This window comes from Doryrhamphus excisus, linkage group LG8 (assembly GCF_037039965.1).
Source record: "Doryrhamphus excisus strain RoL-2023G ecotype Guam linkage group LG8, RoL_Dexc_Guam_v1.1, whole genome shotgun sequence".
NCBI classification, from domain to species: domain Eukaryota; kingdom Metazoa; phylum Chordata; class Actinopteri; order Syngnathiformes; family Syngnathidae; genus Doryrhamphus; species Doryrhamphus excisus.
Window position 1 is genome coordinate 11,997,231 of NC_136364.1, and position 19,799 is coordinate 12,017,029.

At 40.4% G+C, this 19,799-nt stretch overlaps 1 protein-coding gene across 14 annotated transcripts in view; it reads left to right on the top strand.

Moving 5' to 3' along the window:
• The window catches only part of kirrel3b (kirre like nephrin family adhesion molecule 3b), a 193,385-nt gene that overhangs the window by 139,382 nt on the left and 34,204 nt on the right, over nt 1-19,799 (top strand). For all 14 annotated transcript variants that reach the window (XM_058079996.2, XM_058079993.2, XM_058079994.2 and 11 more), the window contains exons 6-7: nt 3,529-3,679; nt 17,329-17,434. In XM_058079996.2, coding sequence (XP_057935979.2) covers nt 3,529-3,679; nt 17,329-17,434 — 257 coding nt within the window. The remainder of the gene's footprint in view (nt 1-3,528; nt 3,680-17,328; nt 17,435-19,799) is intronic.

The following is a 19,799-nucleotide window of genomic DNA, read 5'->3' on the forward strand; positions in this document are numbered from 1 at the left end:
CACCATGTATCAGAAAGTATTACACTTCATAATTTCAGGAAATTTGGTTTTGGAGGAATAGTAGCAAATAGCATATCATGCATTGTCTTGACTATTGTAATGTAGCCCTGTGAGAAACTGAACAACATCCGGGTACATATGCAGATTTAGTTATCGCTCATTTAATGCGGTTGATTAGTCGCAGACACGACTGTAATAAGCGAATTGATAAAAGACAAAGATAAATATGAAACTGATATTAGCCAATATACATGTAGTAGACACAATCAGGGAAAATAGGTTTGCCATCTTTATGCATTTATGCTTGAAAATGCTTAAACATGTTTTGTTTTTTAAAAGCTGTATTCCACCATGAAACAGCATGATTTACTAACTCATTGACTGACTGACGTCTATTTCTTCCACGGGAACTACAGAACTACAGATCTTCTGCATCTTCTGTGTGAATTTCAAACTTGTAGGCAATGTATTTTTGCCCCAGCAGGGCGCAGCAGTTGTAATTTCCTCCGATCAACAGCAACAGCTTGAATATGAAGAACACATAAGTTGCTGAATTGCGGGTTGACTGAGGATGACCGATAATTATCGGTCCAATGTCAACATAAAAATGCCGTATGGGTTGGTATCAGTTATTTGTGTTGCATACAGCGTGTTTAAAAACATGCTGAATGCAACACAGGTGTTCATTCCACCACAGCAGACACTATGTCATGTTACACATATGGGTATCAGTATCAGCTGATATCCGTATCGGAAATTGAGAGTTGGACAATATCGGTTTTGAACAAAAAAGCCAATATCGGACATCCCAAGCACTGGCGAATCCATCCATTCATTGATTTTCTATGCATCTTATCATCACTAGGGTCGTACTAGGGTATGCTGGAGTCTATCCCAGTTGTCTTTAGGCGAGAGGTGGGGTACACCCTGGACTGGTGGCCAGCCAATCACAAGGCACATATAGACAAACAACCATTCACACTCACATTCATACCTATGCACAATTTGGAGTCGCCAATTAACCTAGCATGTTTTTGGAATGTGGGAGGAAACCGGAGTACCCGGAGAAAAGTACTTCTACAAGTACTTTGAAAAACTGAAGAACATCAATGTACACAATCGGAATTGGGCACAGTTGCCACTTATAGTGCATCCCTTATACTGTAGTTGGTGGAATATGTACATATATATATACAGTATTTTTTTAAATATGTGAATTTCCAAGTCCTCTCTTTTAGTGGTTGGAGGTGTTTTTCATGAATACCGTACATGTAGCCTTTTGTGCTTTGTTATTTAAGAGATACCTTGAAGAATATACTATAGTTCAAATTTGTTTTTTTCATATGAAAGTGAAAATTCAATTTCAGTTATTGATAATAGTATGCTTAAGTGTGCATTAAGGTAATTCAAAGTAATGTATGGCATTATCAAGGTAGTTCTCTCATCAACGTCTGAGTTGGAAGTACTAAACGCCATTTATGTCAAAATAAGAATAACTCCTGTCCCAGAGTGCAGTAATGCTGTTTCCGCTAATCTTTTCTGCATTTTAGTGTCATAAAAGGTCTTCTCTAGTCGTCTTCTCCAAGAGTCCAAGCGGAGAAAATTACCATGCTGTGAATCTAGGATTTGCAAGACAAATCCAAATGTAGAAGTTCACTAAAGCTTCTTCTGGTCAAGGCAGGCCGTCCTTTCTTCCCAAACAAAAACGACATGATGTGTTTTTGCCACTGTGGGGTATTTTATTCTTCACAACAGCCAGTCCGTCTAAAGGAAATGTGTTTTGACTTTGTGGTTGACCACGTCGCCCAAGCAATTTGTTCTCATTCAGTGGTTTGCTTCTGTCCCACACTGGTTCGCATCCACTCCCCAGAATCCTCCCGCGCTACACCGTTCGCTACCTACTGATTCCAGATGGCTTCCACAATGGAGGGCTCAGAAAGATGAGCGTTGCAAAGAAGATTGATGTTCTTTGCAGAGTATGACAAGCCATGCGGCAGAGCGTGGCTCTTAAGACGCACAAAAAAGGGAGACTTGAGAAGCATTTACTTCTTTTCATAGCAAGAAGAAGCTGCACAGTTCTAAAGGTTGCTGCCTTAAAGGACAAGATGCCTGTGATGAGAAATTCCAATCAGATTTAGTCTCTTGAGGGCATATTTGCATGGAAACTGGGGAGCGCTATATGGTGTACTGTGATGCATTAACCAGCAATTCATTTTGTTCTTTGCCATTTTATCTTGACTCATTGACACAATCTCCTAGCTGCAGTTTGCAGTTTGACAGCTTCAACGTGTTTAGGGTTAGGTATCGGGCAGTGACTCTCAAACTTTTGACACTAAGTACCACCAGGAAATTATTCTTTTATTCATAATGAATGAGCAATGTATGTTTCAGTGGTTAGGATGTTGCAGATCTGGAACATCTGGGTCAGAATCTCCTTTGGTTATCTCTGTGTGGAATTTGCATGATCTCTTCTTGTGTGCATGGTTTTTCTCAGGGTACGCCACATTACTTCCACATTCCAAAAATATGCATGTTAGATGACTTTGAATTGTCTATAAGTATGCATGCAAGGGTGAATGATTCCATATGTGCCCTGCGATTAGCAGGGAACCAGTCCAGAGTATACCTCGTCTCTCACCATGTCAGCTGGGATAGGCTCCTGCATACCTCCGCAACCCGAGGGAGGATAAGCGGTATAGAAAATAGATGTATGAAAAATACAGGTCTGCATTTTTATATAGGTTGACGGTTCCATGTTTGATCCTTCAATGAAAATGGACAATTTCAATTCAACCCTAGTGGTTGAACCCTAGCCGGACATTCATTTTGCATGTTACGCTCATTCTGTGCACTGCGGCATGGCTTAGGTCATAGAGTGGCCATTCCCCATCCTGATACTTGGTTTGGTCATCAGTGAACATATTTCAGCATTTCTAAGATATTTCAAACGTCGTTCTACATTTCAGTTCAGCTTCTGCATTCACACACAATTCCCACCGAAATTGCTTCATCTAGTTATTTCAAATATTAATAATATTATTTATTATTAATAATGAATAATAATTAATATATAGTATACTAAATATAATATATATAATAAATATGATATATAATAATATAATAATTAATATTAAATATTATTTATTAATAATATTATTATTCAATATATATTATTTCAAGTGTTTATAAACTTCCTGGTTCCTGGTTTTGTTATGTTTTTACAAGTGAGTGAAAACTGTGCCATTCAACACTAAATGGTGCAGAATTGCAGCCCATCTTGGTAACATTAATTATCATATGGGCAGCATAGCTGGCTACAGTACACAAAACTGGACTTTAAGGTGACGTCTTGAGAAAATGACCCTACTCCATGCTGTGAAAAGAAAAGTCCATGTGCTGTAATAGAAAATAAATGGATTATTACATATAATGTGATACCGGAATGTGCATAATGTGAATGTGCATAATGTGAATAATGTGTCCACCTATGCAAACGTCTTATATGTCCCCCATCTTGCCTGTCTGCAGACGTTGCTCCGGGACGGGAGGAGAGAAACCACCGTGAGCACTCTTTACCTGTCACCCTCAAACATTGAGACAGGCCAACAGATCATCTGTAAGGCCTCAAACAAGGCTGTCCCCAACGGCAAGGAGAGCAGTGTCACCATCGACATCCAGCGTAAGCTCCTTGTTTTACGACGTCATTTTTGTTTTTTGGTTGTATGTTTGCCCTTCCTCTGTTTCCTTTGGATGGAAAATGGGTTTTGAGGCATACCAGAAAGGATCTTTTCATGCACTGTCTTGGCAATTTGAGCATCATCAACGTACTTCAAGCAGTTGCAGTAGTCATACATTCAATATGTTCAAGTGTGAACGTACTTCATGGATGACATTGTAGGATGGACACAAAGAGCTCTATTTTTCATGGCACAGGGTGGCAGAGTATGGCGACTCTGTGCAGGGGTAATTTCGTCCAGCACACCACCGTGCGTTGCCAATTTGGTAATCTAGTAGACTAGGCTGCGCCGAGATGGGTGTGGCAGCACACCAGGAGGAGGTGTCCACATTTTCCGCTTGGTGCATTGAAAAATTCACAAGCATGATGCATGGATTAGCCTGCTGCTGTGTTTAATGAAATTGTCAGTTAATTTTTGAAAATAATTTGGAACCACTGCTGTATTGTCGGTGAAGGTCAACAAAATCATTGCAATGAATAGCGCCTCTGTTGGCTGCAGTCAAATATTGCAGTCAGTTTCCCTTCAATTGCTTTTATATGATTATTTCCACATTTTATTAATTGACTATTTCACTGTTATGCACTCTACGATTAATTGCAGGGCGGTTTGTTGGATTATTTCTTATGGCAAGAATTGTTTCTAAATAAGTGCACATCTGATTGCAGGTGACATTACAGCTTGCAAATAGTTTCCACGTGGCTATGCTGTACTTAAGTGCTGGATGGATTATTTGAATCCTTTTATTTATGAGTAAATATGAAAGGGACGATCCATCTAACATGAACACAATTGTCATTTTGCTACCTCTCACTGTCTCCAGCACTATGATTGCTTCCTTCTGGCCATCCGTCTTCTAGATGAGGGCATGTGCAATTTCCCTTTAAAGCCAGAAGAAGTATGCACAAGAATACTTTGGGCCTGGATTGTCAGAGTCTTTTTTTTTTTTTTTAGCTCCCAGTGAGAGAGAGGTTGGGGGATTTTTTTCTGTCACTTGCAGCCCCTTCAACACCATTAAGTATGACTAATAAAGCAGAAAATGCTATTCAGAAGAGCCATTATGACAGACTGCTCTTCTTTTCGTAATGTGTATCACAAGAGGCAAGCATGTTGTGATCTGGGCAGTTGTGTTTTTTTTTTTTTTCTCATGCTGTTATTTAGCCTCCCTGCATGTAATGATTTGTCGCTAGTACATCCCATGTGTCGCCTTGCTCCTAAAAGTGCAATTTAACTTCCCAAAAAACGGAAGGAGCACTCAAATTAGCCTTCCTGAAAAAAAAACAAAAGTAAAAATTCTCACAGAGTGGCAGGCTTGGTGAAGTTGCGTCACGGCATGGCACGATTGGCTATGCGTAACAGATGCAAGCTGGTGTAGCCGTGCAAGAGGATTGTGGTAAAAAGAGCCACGCAGAACATCAAATTGACAGTCTAGGCTTTTAGCTCGATGGCTAGCGCTCCAGACTCTCATTCTGTAGCCCTTGGCTCAATCCCAGGCTTAACGGGGGCTGGCAGGACCGGGCAACTTACATTGGCGCCATGAGCCGAGTGAGGTTTGGATGGGTGAGAATAACGGATGCCAGCTCGTTCAGCTGTGCCAGAGTACGCTGGTAAAACCTCACTGCCTGACGCCATAACCTCTTGTGGCCCCGGAAGTTACAGTTTTTAACCTTAGGTCCATAAATGGTCTCTCTCATACAAGTGTGATGCAATTTCTTTCCCCCCCATTTTAACTTTGTTGAAACATTTCAACAACCTCAGATCAAACTTCTTTTATCGTAAGATTCATTTTTTTTAAGTTTTTTTTTTCACTGGGGAAAAACACAAAATATGCTGTGTTTTCCAAAATGGAAGCATACACTAGAACAGGGGTGCTCACACTTTTTCAGCATGCGAGCTACTTTTAAAATGACCGAGTCAAAATGATCTACCCACTACAAAAATGCAAAACATCTATTTATTTTCAAATGTATTGAGGATTATTTGTACATACAATGTATGTTGATGTACCTTACATAACCAAATGAGCCAATATTGCAAAACACACATAATTAACTATTTACATTTTTTGTAATTACCTGAGTTTACTTTGATGACTTGCACTGAATTGAATCAGCCAGGGATGCATAGTCCGGACAGTAGCTGCTGATTAGCCAGGTTAGCCAGGTTAGCCAGGCAAACGCACTTCGAAAAAGACATTGTAAAAAAAAAAAGTCCACCTCCCATTCCGTATGGAAGTGATATGTTTTTGGCTTTTTACTTGGTCCAGCTCCTTCATTCATTTTAGTGACCATAAACTTTAGCGAGGGCTTAAAATCTGACGCAATTCGCCGACTAGCTTAGCACTTTGCATCGTTGTTTACGCATGAGAGGTGACCTAAAGGTCAAAATTCAGTTGTCATCTGACTGGTTGTCCTGCATGTCAATCAAGTAACGGGGATGGATGATAGGCTGACATCGTAAGTTCTGCTGCACTTAGAGACGTTGTTTGATTTGATTGGTCACCCGAAGGGCAACATTCAGTTGTCATCTGAATGGCTGCCCTGTATATCAATCAAGTGACAGCATTGATGCTAGGATGATATTTTTTTAATGTCACGCCGCGATCGACCAGTACCACCTCCGCGATGACCGGTAGATCGCGATCGACTTAATGAGCACCCCTGCACTAGAATATGTGTAATAATGCATAATCCGCAATGTACCTGTTTAATATGTATTTAATACAGTAAAAAAATCAATAATAAAACAAACAGTCATTTAAAATAATAATAACCCTGAGTAAGTTTTGTACAAGCAGTCATATGAGTTGTATATGACAATCGGCCAAAAAATCGAATGTGGAACAGAATTTACCAACATGTTTTGAGGGTTTTAAGAGTGCATCGGACATCTAGTTGACAGTCCAGACCTTTAGCTCAATGGCTCAATTCTCAATTCTGCAGACCTGAACAAAATAAATCGAAATAGTTACATGAAAACACACGGTGCACATGCTCACCTGTGACTTCATTTGTGCATATAATAGTCGTTTCAATAATGCGATTGCTCCTCTCACAAGTAATTCAGGTTATCTGCCACCTTGTGCAAAATCGATAACTAATAAATATATCCACAAAGTCAGTAATACAGCAGAGAAGATGTTATGGGACAAACAAACGGGCCGCGGCATGAAGGGTCAGTTTGAGCGCATGCAAGCGGGGACCTAAGTCTACAACGGTGGCCTAGTGTTACTACGTCCTAAAATGGTTTAGCCTTGACACGCTCCCCTCTCCCCCCGTTTGACTGACTCAGCAGGGAAGGCTCTCAACACAACTCAGCGTAGCTGCTTTATTTTCCGGTGCTAACATCCACTTCCCAAATTAAGCCGCTTGCAAAAATGAAACAGTGCCGTAATTGAACTCTGATTCACGCGTGTTGGGTATCAATTTGCTTAATTTCCATGCTGCCTTATTCAATTACAAGGTTCTTGGCTCTCAGCAGTGGAATTTGAAGCACAGCTTGGTTTTGAACAAGAATGGCGGCACTGATATTTTGTTGTTATTTTTGTACTGCTTTGATTGCTGCATGCTCTTTGTGAGAGGGTTCAATTTAAAGTGTGGCGTGACCCTCTTCTGTTCAAATACCAGCAGGCTGCAGACACAGAAAACCACCATCCATGTAGTACCATAAACAGTATTACTCATATATCAAAAACGCTACAGACGAAGCCATCCAAAAACAACCAAAAGCTTTTATACCAACCTTGGTGGAGGTAATAACTATATACTGGAAAACTAGAGCAGTAAAAGTTCATGCTTGTCCAAAATAACAGCAAATCCCATCAGTCTAAAAGTCTACCAGGATGTTGTGGAAGGACGACTGAACTGTAAATATTGATGTGTCCGTTTTCAAACAAGCGAGGTCGCAGTAGTATACAAAAGTGTGTTCCAGCCCCAAAGGTGAAAATAGAGTTATTGAGGAAAATTGCAATATGTACCACGTACCACAAGGATGTAGACGCACCAACAAACACATAGTAAAGTTGGCTGAATGTGCAACCCTGAATGTGCAACCCTGTTATTCGAACGGATTACATTTCACGACCATCTGCGGATCGCAATATGAGTAATTGAAAAATAGACATAAAAATGTCTATTTTTCACACGAATAAAGCCTGAATTATGCTGCTTCTACATGGAGGTGCCACTGTGCAAAACGCTGGCCAGCTCCTCCCCTGCCAAGCCTCCCTTCTAGTTTGAAGTTTGAATTCTCCTCCGATTTTACATAATAAAAGCGACTGCTGTAATTACTGTTAAATTACTGTAAAACTACAGAACCCTCCCCAGCCAGTGTTGCAAATTTTGTAATCATTTGAATAATGTCAAATGTCGAGCACTGACTCGCGGTCTTGTCAAGCACCCGTGAGTCAGTGGAGCTCAATGTATTGTCGGACATTCCCAAGTCCATGAACCTGTCAGTCATTGACGCTCATGGGCCTTGCCTATGCAATTAGTGACATGTTATCTAGTTTCTATTTTTAGTTTAGTTTGTGGTAGCAGGTGATTAAGTCAGCGTGTTCATGGAGATGGGTATCCTTGAGTCCCCATTCAGTAAAAAGTTTTGAACAACTCACTCATGACTCACCCGTCTCATGTTTCAATATGCCACGGAAGCTGCCCAATCAAGTCCCTTTTATATGCCTATGTTCTTTACTGTGCATCCTTTTGGTTCCAAAGTGTCTTTCCAAAGATCAGACAGCTTCCTGGAACAAATTCTGTATTCCATTAAGTGTCCTACAAAAGGTTCACCTGCCTGGGTGCCAGTGTTATATTTAACCAAGCAACACTTAAGGGACCTTCTTTGTTTTTGCCTTCCCGGTCCAGCTGAAAGAGGCTCAGACACATTCAGAGATGTTCTCAAAATGGAAAATGCATGGCCTGCCTGCCTGCTCTGAAATATTCTGGCTGTGCTTGAATTGGGCCACAGCCAGCGAGAGAGAGAGAGAGAAAGAGAGAGAGAGAGAGAGAGAGAATCAGCATCCAGCCATCCAGCCAGAGTGGATTCTGCACACACTCACCTGCTCCTGATAACACACACCAGGGAGACAGACGAGAGGAAGTGCTCAACATATGTTTGCATCATAAATACAACAGGATGTGCTACTCATGCGTCACAATTGTCATTCATTTTTGTGTAAATGTTCAATTAACGTACTATTTTCCTGAGAGTATCTCCTTCTACACGTAGATATCGCTAACCTGTTCTTATTTTGAGTCAATAGTTATTGCAGAAAGTGGAAAGATAGGACAATTTTAGCTTATGGTACATGAAGAGTGGTTAGCGCGCAGGCCACACAGCTAGGAGACCCAGGTTAGATTCCCCGCTCGGGCATCTCTATGTGGAATTGCATGTGTTTTCTCCCAAAACATGCTAAGTTAATTGGCGACTCCAAATTGTCCATAGGTATGAATGTGAGTGTGAATGGTTGTTTGTCTATATGTGCCCTGTGATTGGCTGGCCACCAGTCCAGGGTGTACCCCGCCTGTCCCCAGAAGACAGCTGCCCACGACCCTCGTGAGGATAAGCGTTACAGAAAATGGATGGATGGTACTTTTCCTCAAATAGGTCACACCAAAAGTTTAATCTTCGTCTTGGTGTTTGCATGTTCTCCCCGTGTGGGTTTTCTCCAGGTACTTGTCTGATGGAGCTCTAGCAGAACTTCCAGGAAACACACAGCAGGGCTCCAAGTGAGAGAGCAGTCAGTGAACCAGGTGTCTTCTAGCTCATCTAGTCCTATTAATTCAATTATTTCACGGGTTATTTGCCTTCTGACTGTTACTGTCAGGTCCATAAGGACGTGTGTCCATGGCTGCAGTTCGACTGATGCTACCACGAGAACCTGTCTGTAAAAATCTCTCCACCACCAACATGAGCATAATAACCAAACGTTATTGCAATTCAATCAGTACTCAAGAGTAAATGAAAATGCCAGGTGAGATACATTGGTGTCTTCTATGACCTCCAATCAGAAATGTGTCTCTCTCATTACATTCTGCACCAAATGTTTGATGAGCTTTCATTATAACGGGGCTTCAACTATATTAATTAAGAAAATAAATAAAACATTAGCCATTAAAACATTGCATTTGCTTTCCCATAAAAGCCATTTGAAAGCGTGCATTATTAACATCCACATTTACAAGCTGCCATCCTTGTCTTTCTTTGTTTACAGTATTTCTTCTTTCATTATAGCTCGTTGTGGAGCATACCATGTGATGTCACAATGCACGCAAAAATGAATTAGCATCCAAAGATCCACTATAGGGGTGCCGATTTTTGGTCATCTTTAGTTGAGTAACATATAGTTGACTTTTTCACCGCTGCTTTGTCTTTAAGTATCTAAATGGAAATTTCTCACATAACCAGTGCATTTAAAGAGCAGTATTTTCCATTCGATGCTCACAATTTACATTCACTTCAGTTGTGTGCCCCCTACAGCGTTGTCCGACTTGGGGGTTAAACAAATTAGCATCTAAATACGCCATGTACGGATGATGTTACTGAAATGAGAAGGATTTAAAGCCAACAAGTGTGATTGTAAATCCTGGATATAGACTGCTGACTTCAGCCCGGTCCATAGCAGTCAATTAAGCGGCGGTAATTATTGAGAGCAGATGGGCGACTACCTCCCTGATGCATGACTTCACTTATTCCCCTTAGACTTCACTAATCACTAAAAATCATCCCACTGTGCTTCCTCGCTGGACACTTCATTAGGTACACAATCTAATGAGATCCAATACAAGGGCAGCAAAGATGGTCACCTCATGCCTTGCCCACTACTGTACTTCATCAATATTCTGCTACCATATCTAGTACATCCACAGAGCATCAGCATCAGCCCGCATGGGAATATGTCTGTTGGAGATGAAGGCACTGCCAGGCTTCTCTCTGGGTGTTTGCATTGCAAACAAGCCTAGCCATGTGCCATTTGTTGGGACTAATTAATTAATAAAGAGCATGCAGATGTGCAATTGGGGATTTTTGTTTATTTATTTATTTATTTTTTAGCAGAGCCAGCAACAGAACTACATGCACTGACTGCTTAATCTAGGAGATCATTGCGGTGTCTGAAAAGGACTTGGTGCAAGGAGAAGAGTATATATAATGTGTCATGCTTTTGCTACATTGCATGTTCAAACACCGCTTCCTTACGGTGGCATGTTTGTTTCCAAAAGTAACTAATTAATAAATGACCACTGTTTTGTGGTTGACTATGTCATATATAATTAGTCAAAAATATTGAAAGACAAGTTATATGTCGGCTGCACGGTGGACAAGTGGTTAGCGGGCAGGCCACACAGCTTGGAGACCCGAGTATCTCTGTGTGGGGTTTGCATGTTCTCCCCGTGCATGTGTGGGTTTTCTCCGGGTATTCCAGTTTCCTCCCACATTCCAAAAACACGCTAGGTTAATTGGCAATTCCAAATTGTCCATAGGTATGAATGTGAGTGTGAATGGTTGTTTGTCTATATGTGCCCTGTGATTGGCTGCCGACCAATTAACATACCCTGCCTCTCCCCCGAAGACAGCTGGGATAGGCTCCAGCATGCCCGCGACCCTTGTGAGTATAAGCGGTAAAAAATGGATGGATGGAAGTTATATGTAGTATTCTGGTCACAAGGCGTCAGTAATGTTGCATTGATGAGACATGACATTACCAGTATATTACTTTACCTTCAAACTGCATGTAGTCAACCATGGCAAATCCAACATGACAGTAGAAAAAAAAAGTTCTCCTCCCATTCCATGTGGAAGTGGTAAGTTTTTGGCTTCTTACTTTGTCTTTTTCCCCACTCCGTTTGAAACCCTTTCTTAAGGTAACAATATGTAAATTGGAGTTACCACTAGTTAGCTTTATAGCTTGCTATGCTAGCCGCAGCCGTATTTGACGCAAATAAGAAAATTCACTTATCACAGTTGGATGTGGAAGCAATTAACTGTGATATATACTACATACAGTATATATATTTAAAAGAAAAACGGCAACTCAGCTTTGTCATATAAGTGGAAAAAGCCTATTATTCGCATGAACTTTGACCTTGGCTCTTTTTTCCACATTTTTGTCAAATGTGGCGTGGGCCAATAAAAAAAAAAAAAACAGCCAAAAATGTGGCCAAAAACCCTACCATTTTCTATGCTGGAGCCTATCCCAGCTGTCTTTGGTACACCCTGGACTGGTGGCCAGCCAATCACAGGGCACATATAGACAAACAACAATTCACACTCACATTCATGTGACCCAAAATGAAATAATGAAATAATTTCCATGCAATTGGTCCAACGCCTTGTGATCAACACCACGCGGTTACCACTCGGCGTGGTCCTCCTGAAGTCAGCCAGCTAGTCTAATGACAGTGCTGGGCCCATATTGTTGAGGCTCCAAGCCACTAGCAGATGGCCAGCAAACAGCTCCTCCATGCCCGCTCATGTCTGAGTCTGATCCTACTTGAGAACAGCTGTCTGCACTGACCTGGAGAGCCTGCAAATCGAGATGGAAGAACAACAATCCATGTTGGCGCCGCATACACACACAAAAAAAAAGACGTGAAGTCGGTGGATTGTTCCAACAACACCATCTGGTATTCACTTTTAACATACAGTACACCTATCAAACTGTATAGACATTTTTCCATCCACCACTCTGACCCCCCCCCCCCATACACTCCCCTTGCTCGTCTTCGTTTGATGACTGTGAAGAATAAACATTCTAGATTATTGATGTGCTGTCGCATGATGCCCCCGCAGTGCTCCGCTTGCTATGGAACTCATGCATTTATACATTAAAGTCGCAAAAACAAAGTTTTTTTTATTAAGTTAAAGGTCAAAGGTTAAAGAAAATCCTTGCTAAAAGACTGTCGACAAGAATGTTTTTGACAAAATATTACACATCCCACAGCTTTCAGACAGCATTTTATAAAATCCTGTGAAGGGACAATACTATAAACAGCTAACTTGGATATCATTCAAAGTAGTCTGTGTACAGGTTTGTGCAGCAGTATGGGTTTACTATCCACTGAAAATCGATTGCAGCCTTGCTTCAGAATGTCACAATACATGGAATTTGTGTTGAACCGCAGGGCCCTCCTCCTTCTGCACCACTCATGCACAAAGCTTCACTGCAGACACACCAATGTTATTTCCATTCATTCATTTTCTACCAGTTATCCTCACGAGGGTCACGGGAGGTGCTGGAGCCTATCCCAGCTGTCTTTGTGCGAGAGGCGGGGTACACCCTGGACTGGTCGCCAGCCAATCACAAGGCACATATAGACAAACAACCATTCACACTCACATCCATAATTTCAAATTCACAAATGTGGAGGAAACCAGAGTACCCGGTGAAAACACACGTATGAACGGGGAGAACATGCAAACTCCACACAGAGACGGCCGAGGGTGGGATTGAACCCTGGTCTCCTATTTGCGCGCTAACTACTCGAGCACCGTGCCGTGTTATTTCCAGTGTCTGGTAAATCTACACTGCTATACAAGCTGTACACTGACTTCTCCCAAGCTTCCTTTCAATAGTGTAGTCTGTAAGGTCATGTAGGGTAACAGAGGTTTTAAAACAGTCATGGTGGCACCACCTCTTCCTGATATGGGTCATTTAGTCTGCTTCAGTCATTTCAAGAGAAGATTAACGCGTGCCTGGATTGATAGTAATGTGCATTTGTGTCCACGGAAGTCTCTTGGCAGCTGGATCAGGAGGAAAAAAAAAGAAAGGTTTGGCATGACTGAAGTACAGCGTTTTGTGTGTGAATTGGCTTAGATATCATTGTGTCTATTAGCAAAGACCCATCCCAACGTCTCCCCTGTTCTGTAATGTCTGCATTGCTGCTCTTCAGCTGGAAGAGGCTGGATTTGTTCTTTATGACAGTCCTCTCCAGTACCGCATCTGTCATTTTTCGTCTTTCAAGAGTCCCTCTGCCCGCATTTTTATCCACGCAATTAACCACTTGCATTGCAAAAAACACCCAGCGGGGCGACTGACATTGCAGCTCGGAGCATAGATTGCTTTGACACACACACACCCACTTGGCCGTGTAATGAGCGCCCATAGTCGTTGAAAAGGACTAACAGAGAGAAAACGCACACATACACTTAGCTGATCGTTACCAAAAGGGACATAATTGTTTATTGTGCTTTACAGGGTTTATGGTGCTTTCATTTCTGACCTGGCACAGTCGAGGTGGAATCAATGCTGCATGGGAGCAACTTTTCAAAATCCATTATCCGACTTTTTTTTTTTTTAGTAGGGATTTGGTATGAAATGCATTGCATTATCATTTAGTTGTCAAAAAGTCGATATGGACTGAAAATACTGTATGCAGTTTTTCATGTTGAAGAAGTTATGACATTTTTTCAGGGCATTTGAGCTGACTTCCATTTAATAGCCTATTATAGCAAACACACAGTATCTATTGGATATATAAGCATCGTCTACTACTATGCATTTGTACTTTAAACAAGATTGTTGTTGTTGTTATACATTGTTATACAAGAGAAGTAAATATATATATATTTTTGTAAATACTGGATTTTATTTTGTTTACATTTTAAATAAGTTGTAAGGAAGTTTAATATGATATTAAGATCAGATTTTATTCAGATATTAAAATGTACATATAAAATATTTAATTATAATTATAATTAACCAGAGAAAATCATAATTTAAAATACCTATAATTATAATTTTAAATACACATTTTTATATAATTTTAAAGTGGGAATGTTAAAACCTGGTGAATACCTAATTAATCAATTTAAACCACATTTAATATAGTTTGTTTATGAAACTTATTCATGAAAAATAATTTATATAGTTATTTGTACTATTAAAATAATTACATTAACTTGTTTAAATATTTTATTTTTATTTGTATAATTTATTTTTTATTAAAAATATTATTATAGTTTAATTTATTTTAGAATTTTCAGCATGTCCATCCCCTTATTTGTTTGTTTGGCATTCTTTTAGACTTTCCCGCCGTAGAACAGTCAATGTCACTCACATTACTACAAAACAGTTTGAATGTGACGCATGCCTTTTTTTTTTTTTTTTTTTTGGTATAACAACCTACTAAATTCTCACAAGAGTACATTTGGCTGGACCACTTCCTTTTCTTGAGCTCTGTGGCAGCTGAGTGAGTGCCGAACATCTGCACAGCCTCTGGGAGGAAAATTAAAAAAAAATAAAATCTTTTTTTTTTTCCTCAGCATTAAAGCCACCCCCACTCGCAACCATACACATACACACAGTCCTGTTTGGCTGCACAACAGCAATGTTTGTCTGTTGTTTGACTGCTCTTCATCCCTGTCCAAGTACAGTCCCTTGTTGTTACATTAGAAGTGCTGAACACAGAGAGCAGAAGACACAGTGCACATTTGAAACAGATGGCAGCACAAGCATCAACACTGAAACCAGCTCTTTACCCGAATGACTAATCTACTGTCCTTGATGCTGTAACACAACACCGCCACAACCACAGATGGCAAAAGGTAATGATGTTGTAGTAGGCTGAAGCTGTGTATGGCAAATACTTGCCTCTGCACATGTATCTGTGTGGTTATTTTGTTTCTTTAATTGACTCATGTAAAAAAAAAAAAAGAAGCAAATGCAATTACAGTTGTAAAAAGCCACACACAAGCATTCACACGATGTCCACCATTTGTGACCTGGCTTCACCTGCTGCAAGATATAGCAAGCATCTGTTTAATCTGTTTAGAAAAGCTGTAAAACTCAGTCACCCGTTTGCACAGTCATCATCTGGATCTGCAGGGTTTATTTCTCTTCCACAGGAGACAGCATTGAAATGGAAATGAACATGCACCTTCAAAAGAAACCCACCTTTCCCAATTAGGATACATTAAGTTGTTTATACCATTTGCATAATCTGAATGCTTGTTATGTTTCTCTGATGTTGCACATTGTTATATTTGTAGTAGATTGCACTGTGGAATATTCAGTTATTTTCCATTGCAAATTGCCGTTTACTCAAACTGATTACAAAGTCAACTTTCCCTTTAATGTTCTTCCTAATAATCATAAAAGGCAAGGCTCCTGCTTAAATGCATGACTTTATCAGGGTTTAGTTGGATGGGTGGATGGCCTGAGATGGCTTCATTCTGGGGATGCAGCAGAAAATCACCTCGTAGTATTACTGTTATATTAGCTACCTGAAAAGCTGACAAATTAAGTTCACGTACGGGGAAATGCAGTTTATGACTTGGAATTAATTAGCTGTTTATTTATTTTTACACCAAACCAAAAAAAGAGAATAGAATTCCAGCAATGAAGTTGTACTTGTAAAAGATATAAAGTTGAAATATGATGAGACTAAAGTCCTAATTTTAGTACAGGCAAAATTAAGAGTATAACATAATTTTCCATAAACATATTATATTGTGCAATTTCCGGTTGTTTACACACAGTATGTGTGGGTATACCGGCAATTACGACTCTGAACAGCTACTATTATTTTTTAATACAATATTACCACCACTCCAAATTGTCCATAGGTATGAATGTGAGTGTGAATGGTTGTTTGTCTATATGTGCCCTGTGATTGGCTGGCCACCAGTCCAGGGCGTACCCCACGTCTCGCCTGAAGACAGCTGGGATAGGCTCCAGCGGTATAGAAAATGAATGGATGGATTATGCCATTGTCTTTTCTTCTAGAAAACACATTAATTAGTGATTGTAATATTGTAACATCATTGTGTTTTTCGTCTTGTCATTTATTGCCTTTTTTTAAATTACAAAAAAAAAACATTTACCTAATCCTACAATATTTTTCTCATATTTCAATCTTGTTTTTATAATTTTACTAGCATCATCATAGAGCACAAATGCTATAAAAATCGTCACCTTTTAATGGATTAACCTAATAGCCGCTGCAGACTACAAATGGCACAAAACGAGCACAACAAATGACACCACTTTGGTTCAATTTGGAGCATGTTGGGGGGGGGGGGTATGTAATAGGCCAAAACTACAAAATCAATCACTCAAAAACAAAAGCTGCCCTACGATTGGCTGGTGACCAGTCCAGGGTGTACCCCGCTTCTCGCCCGAACACAGCCGGTATAGACTCCAGCATATCCTCGACCCTTGTGAGGTTAAGCGATATAAAATGAATAAATGAAATAAAATGAAAGCAGCATAAACCTTCATTTTACCTGCACAAAACATCACAAACGGAGCACAAACAAATGAGACTATTTGACCACAGTTTTGAGTGAGATGGGGGGCCAACTTCACTCGTACTTACTAATAACCGACTACTGACCGTGGGTGCGAAAGCCAGCTGCTGACTCTCTGCTCCATCACTGCTGTAGTAGCCTAGGCCTAGTTGGTACTTTAGTATAGGTATCATTATTACACCTATTATTATATTACACCTACTATTAGTGCATTTGTTTATATTCACAAGCCTGCTCCATGTGTCGAGAACACGTCTCCTACAGGCAAGGATATGTTCCATAAGTCAGTGAGACTGCAATACAGGATGCTTTATTTATTTGTACTTGACATATTTGTGCTTTCTTTTAGATCTCCCGCTTGTCAACCTCTCAGTGGAGCCTCAGCCGGTTCTTGAGGGCAACCTGGTGAGATTTCACTGCTCTGCAAAGGCTAATCCTCCTGTTACACTGTACAGGTGAGGTTCTTTCCACAACTGTATATATGATTGTATAGATTCATATATATATATATATATATATATATATATATATATATATATATATATATATATATATAACTTTAGTGGAGAAAGAAGGGCTTTGTAGAATGCCTCTATCCTGTTGCACACTTTGCTTATTGATACATCATTCGGTACAAAGTCCGTAGCTGAGCTGTATCAAAAATATCCAGGCAAGTTTTTGATGGACACCATCAGAGAGGTGTTATTGTATTATCATTTGTCAGTCAGAATGAAAGGTGTTAAAATTTTGGATAGCAAACTATACAACTACTTGTTTGACAGTGTCCATCAAAACTGAGCTTCATTGCCTTTTTAAAGGCATCATTTTTTTTTTTATGTAACTCTTTGACTGACATGTTTACTGCACATATAAACACAAATACAAGTATAGCTCTTATAAAATGTGTGTCGTGTTGCAGTGGGGTGATTTGATTGTGTAGCCTTTTGTGCTTTGTGGTCAATATGTCAAAAATGTAATGCTGTTTCTGTTTTGGTGAGATTGGTTTGTGTTCCAAGTGTATTGCGTGATGGCAGGTTTGGCCCACACGAGGATGTGCTTGTGTTATGAAGTAGTCGTATACACAGTGTACTTGGAACAAATCTGCCCATTCCTATTTTTAAATCTGATGAGCAGATATTAATTGTGCCCATACATCGTTACAGAGGCTGGAGAAGCGCAACGGTGAGCTGATTTGTCAAGAGATGTGTTTTTTTTTTTTTCCTTCTGTGGGAGTTTAAAAAAAACGGTGAAAAATAAATGGAATGAAATCGATAGCAAAGGGATTTGGCCGGCCGTGAATCGTATAATGGTACTGGGAAATGAAACGGATGTACCGCACACTCACAGGTGGCAAAACAGAGATGTTGCCTTTTTGATGGATACTGCCCTTTTGAAAAAGAGGAGGTGGAGGGGTAGTGATGGTGTGCAAAACAAGGGTTTGTATCTGATCGTGTAGGTGCACAGCAGAGACAGGATGTCTATTGCACCTGCAAAGAGATTTCACCTCTATTGTTATGAGACTGGATCAATGCTTGAAGTACAATTCGCCTCTCGGGTATCGAGAGCTAACACGCACTGGCAGTTGTGATTACTTTTTTATACCTCTGCACCGGCAGCATCCATGGCTGGAGGCCTTTTGCTCTTGGGTTGTCCGTTAGTCCGTCTGTGCATTGTGTTCTTCTACTACCAAAGCCTGTTGAGACACCAGTGGACTTTTCAACACATCTTGGGATTAACATGGCCTCACGAGAATCGAGGAGGGGAATCCTATGAAAAGTTTGTACAATAAACTTTAGAACCGGACTATTGATGGCTATCACTTAAAGATAAATTGCTACGAGGCAGTGGTTGATTGGTTAGCGCACAGACCAAGGTTCAATTCCACCCACTGCAATCTCTGTGTAGAGTTTGCATGTTCTCCCCGTGCATGCGTGGGTTTTTTTTCCGGGTACTCCGGATTCCTCCCACATTCCAAAAACATGCTAGGTTAATTGGCGACTCCAAATTGTTTATAGGTATGAATGTGAGTGTGAATGGTTGTTTGTCTATATGTGCCCTGTGATTGGCCGGCGACCAGTCCAGGGTGTATCCCGCCTCCAGCACCCCCCGTGACCCCTGTGAGGAAAAGCGGTAGAAAATGAATGAATGAATGAATGAATGAATGCTACGAGGCACTGGTTGGACAGCGGTTCACACGTTGTAGCTGACTTGCTAATATTACAGCAATTTTAACAGCAACATAATGCGAGCTTAGCCTATTTGCTATTGATCTGTAGCTGACTGATGAATAGTTTGCAGAACTTTACTTTAAGATCCGAATTACGGATACGAGTACATTAAGATGTGTAGCAAAGCCCAGCGGCTCACGTAGCTCAGATGCAGTGTCATGTCCACAAAGAAGGAGGGTTTTCCCTTCATGATGCTATAAAAATATGCAACCATTTGAGTGGCTCTTCTCTCCAAAGTTGAGTGAGATGTGACTCATATTTGGTGCTCATTAACCGTGATGACATCATTTTTCACAAACAAGGAGCGATCAAATCAAATAGCGCTCTCCATTTGGCTTCATTTGCAGACATGAATGAACTGCTTAAAATAGAGATGCAACAATCAATCGGTGATTTGATGATTAATCCAATTAATCATCATCTGTTATGGTATTTCTTCACCTGGAGCCTATCCCAGCTGTCTTTGGGCAAGAGGCGGGTACACCCTGGACTGGTCGCCAGCCAATCACAGGGCACATATAGACAAACAACCATTCACACTCACATTCATACCTATGGACAATTTGGAGTCGCCAATTAACCTAGCATGTTT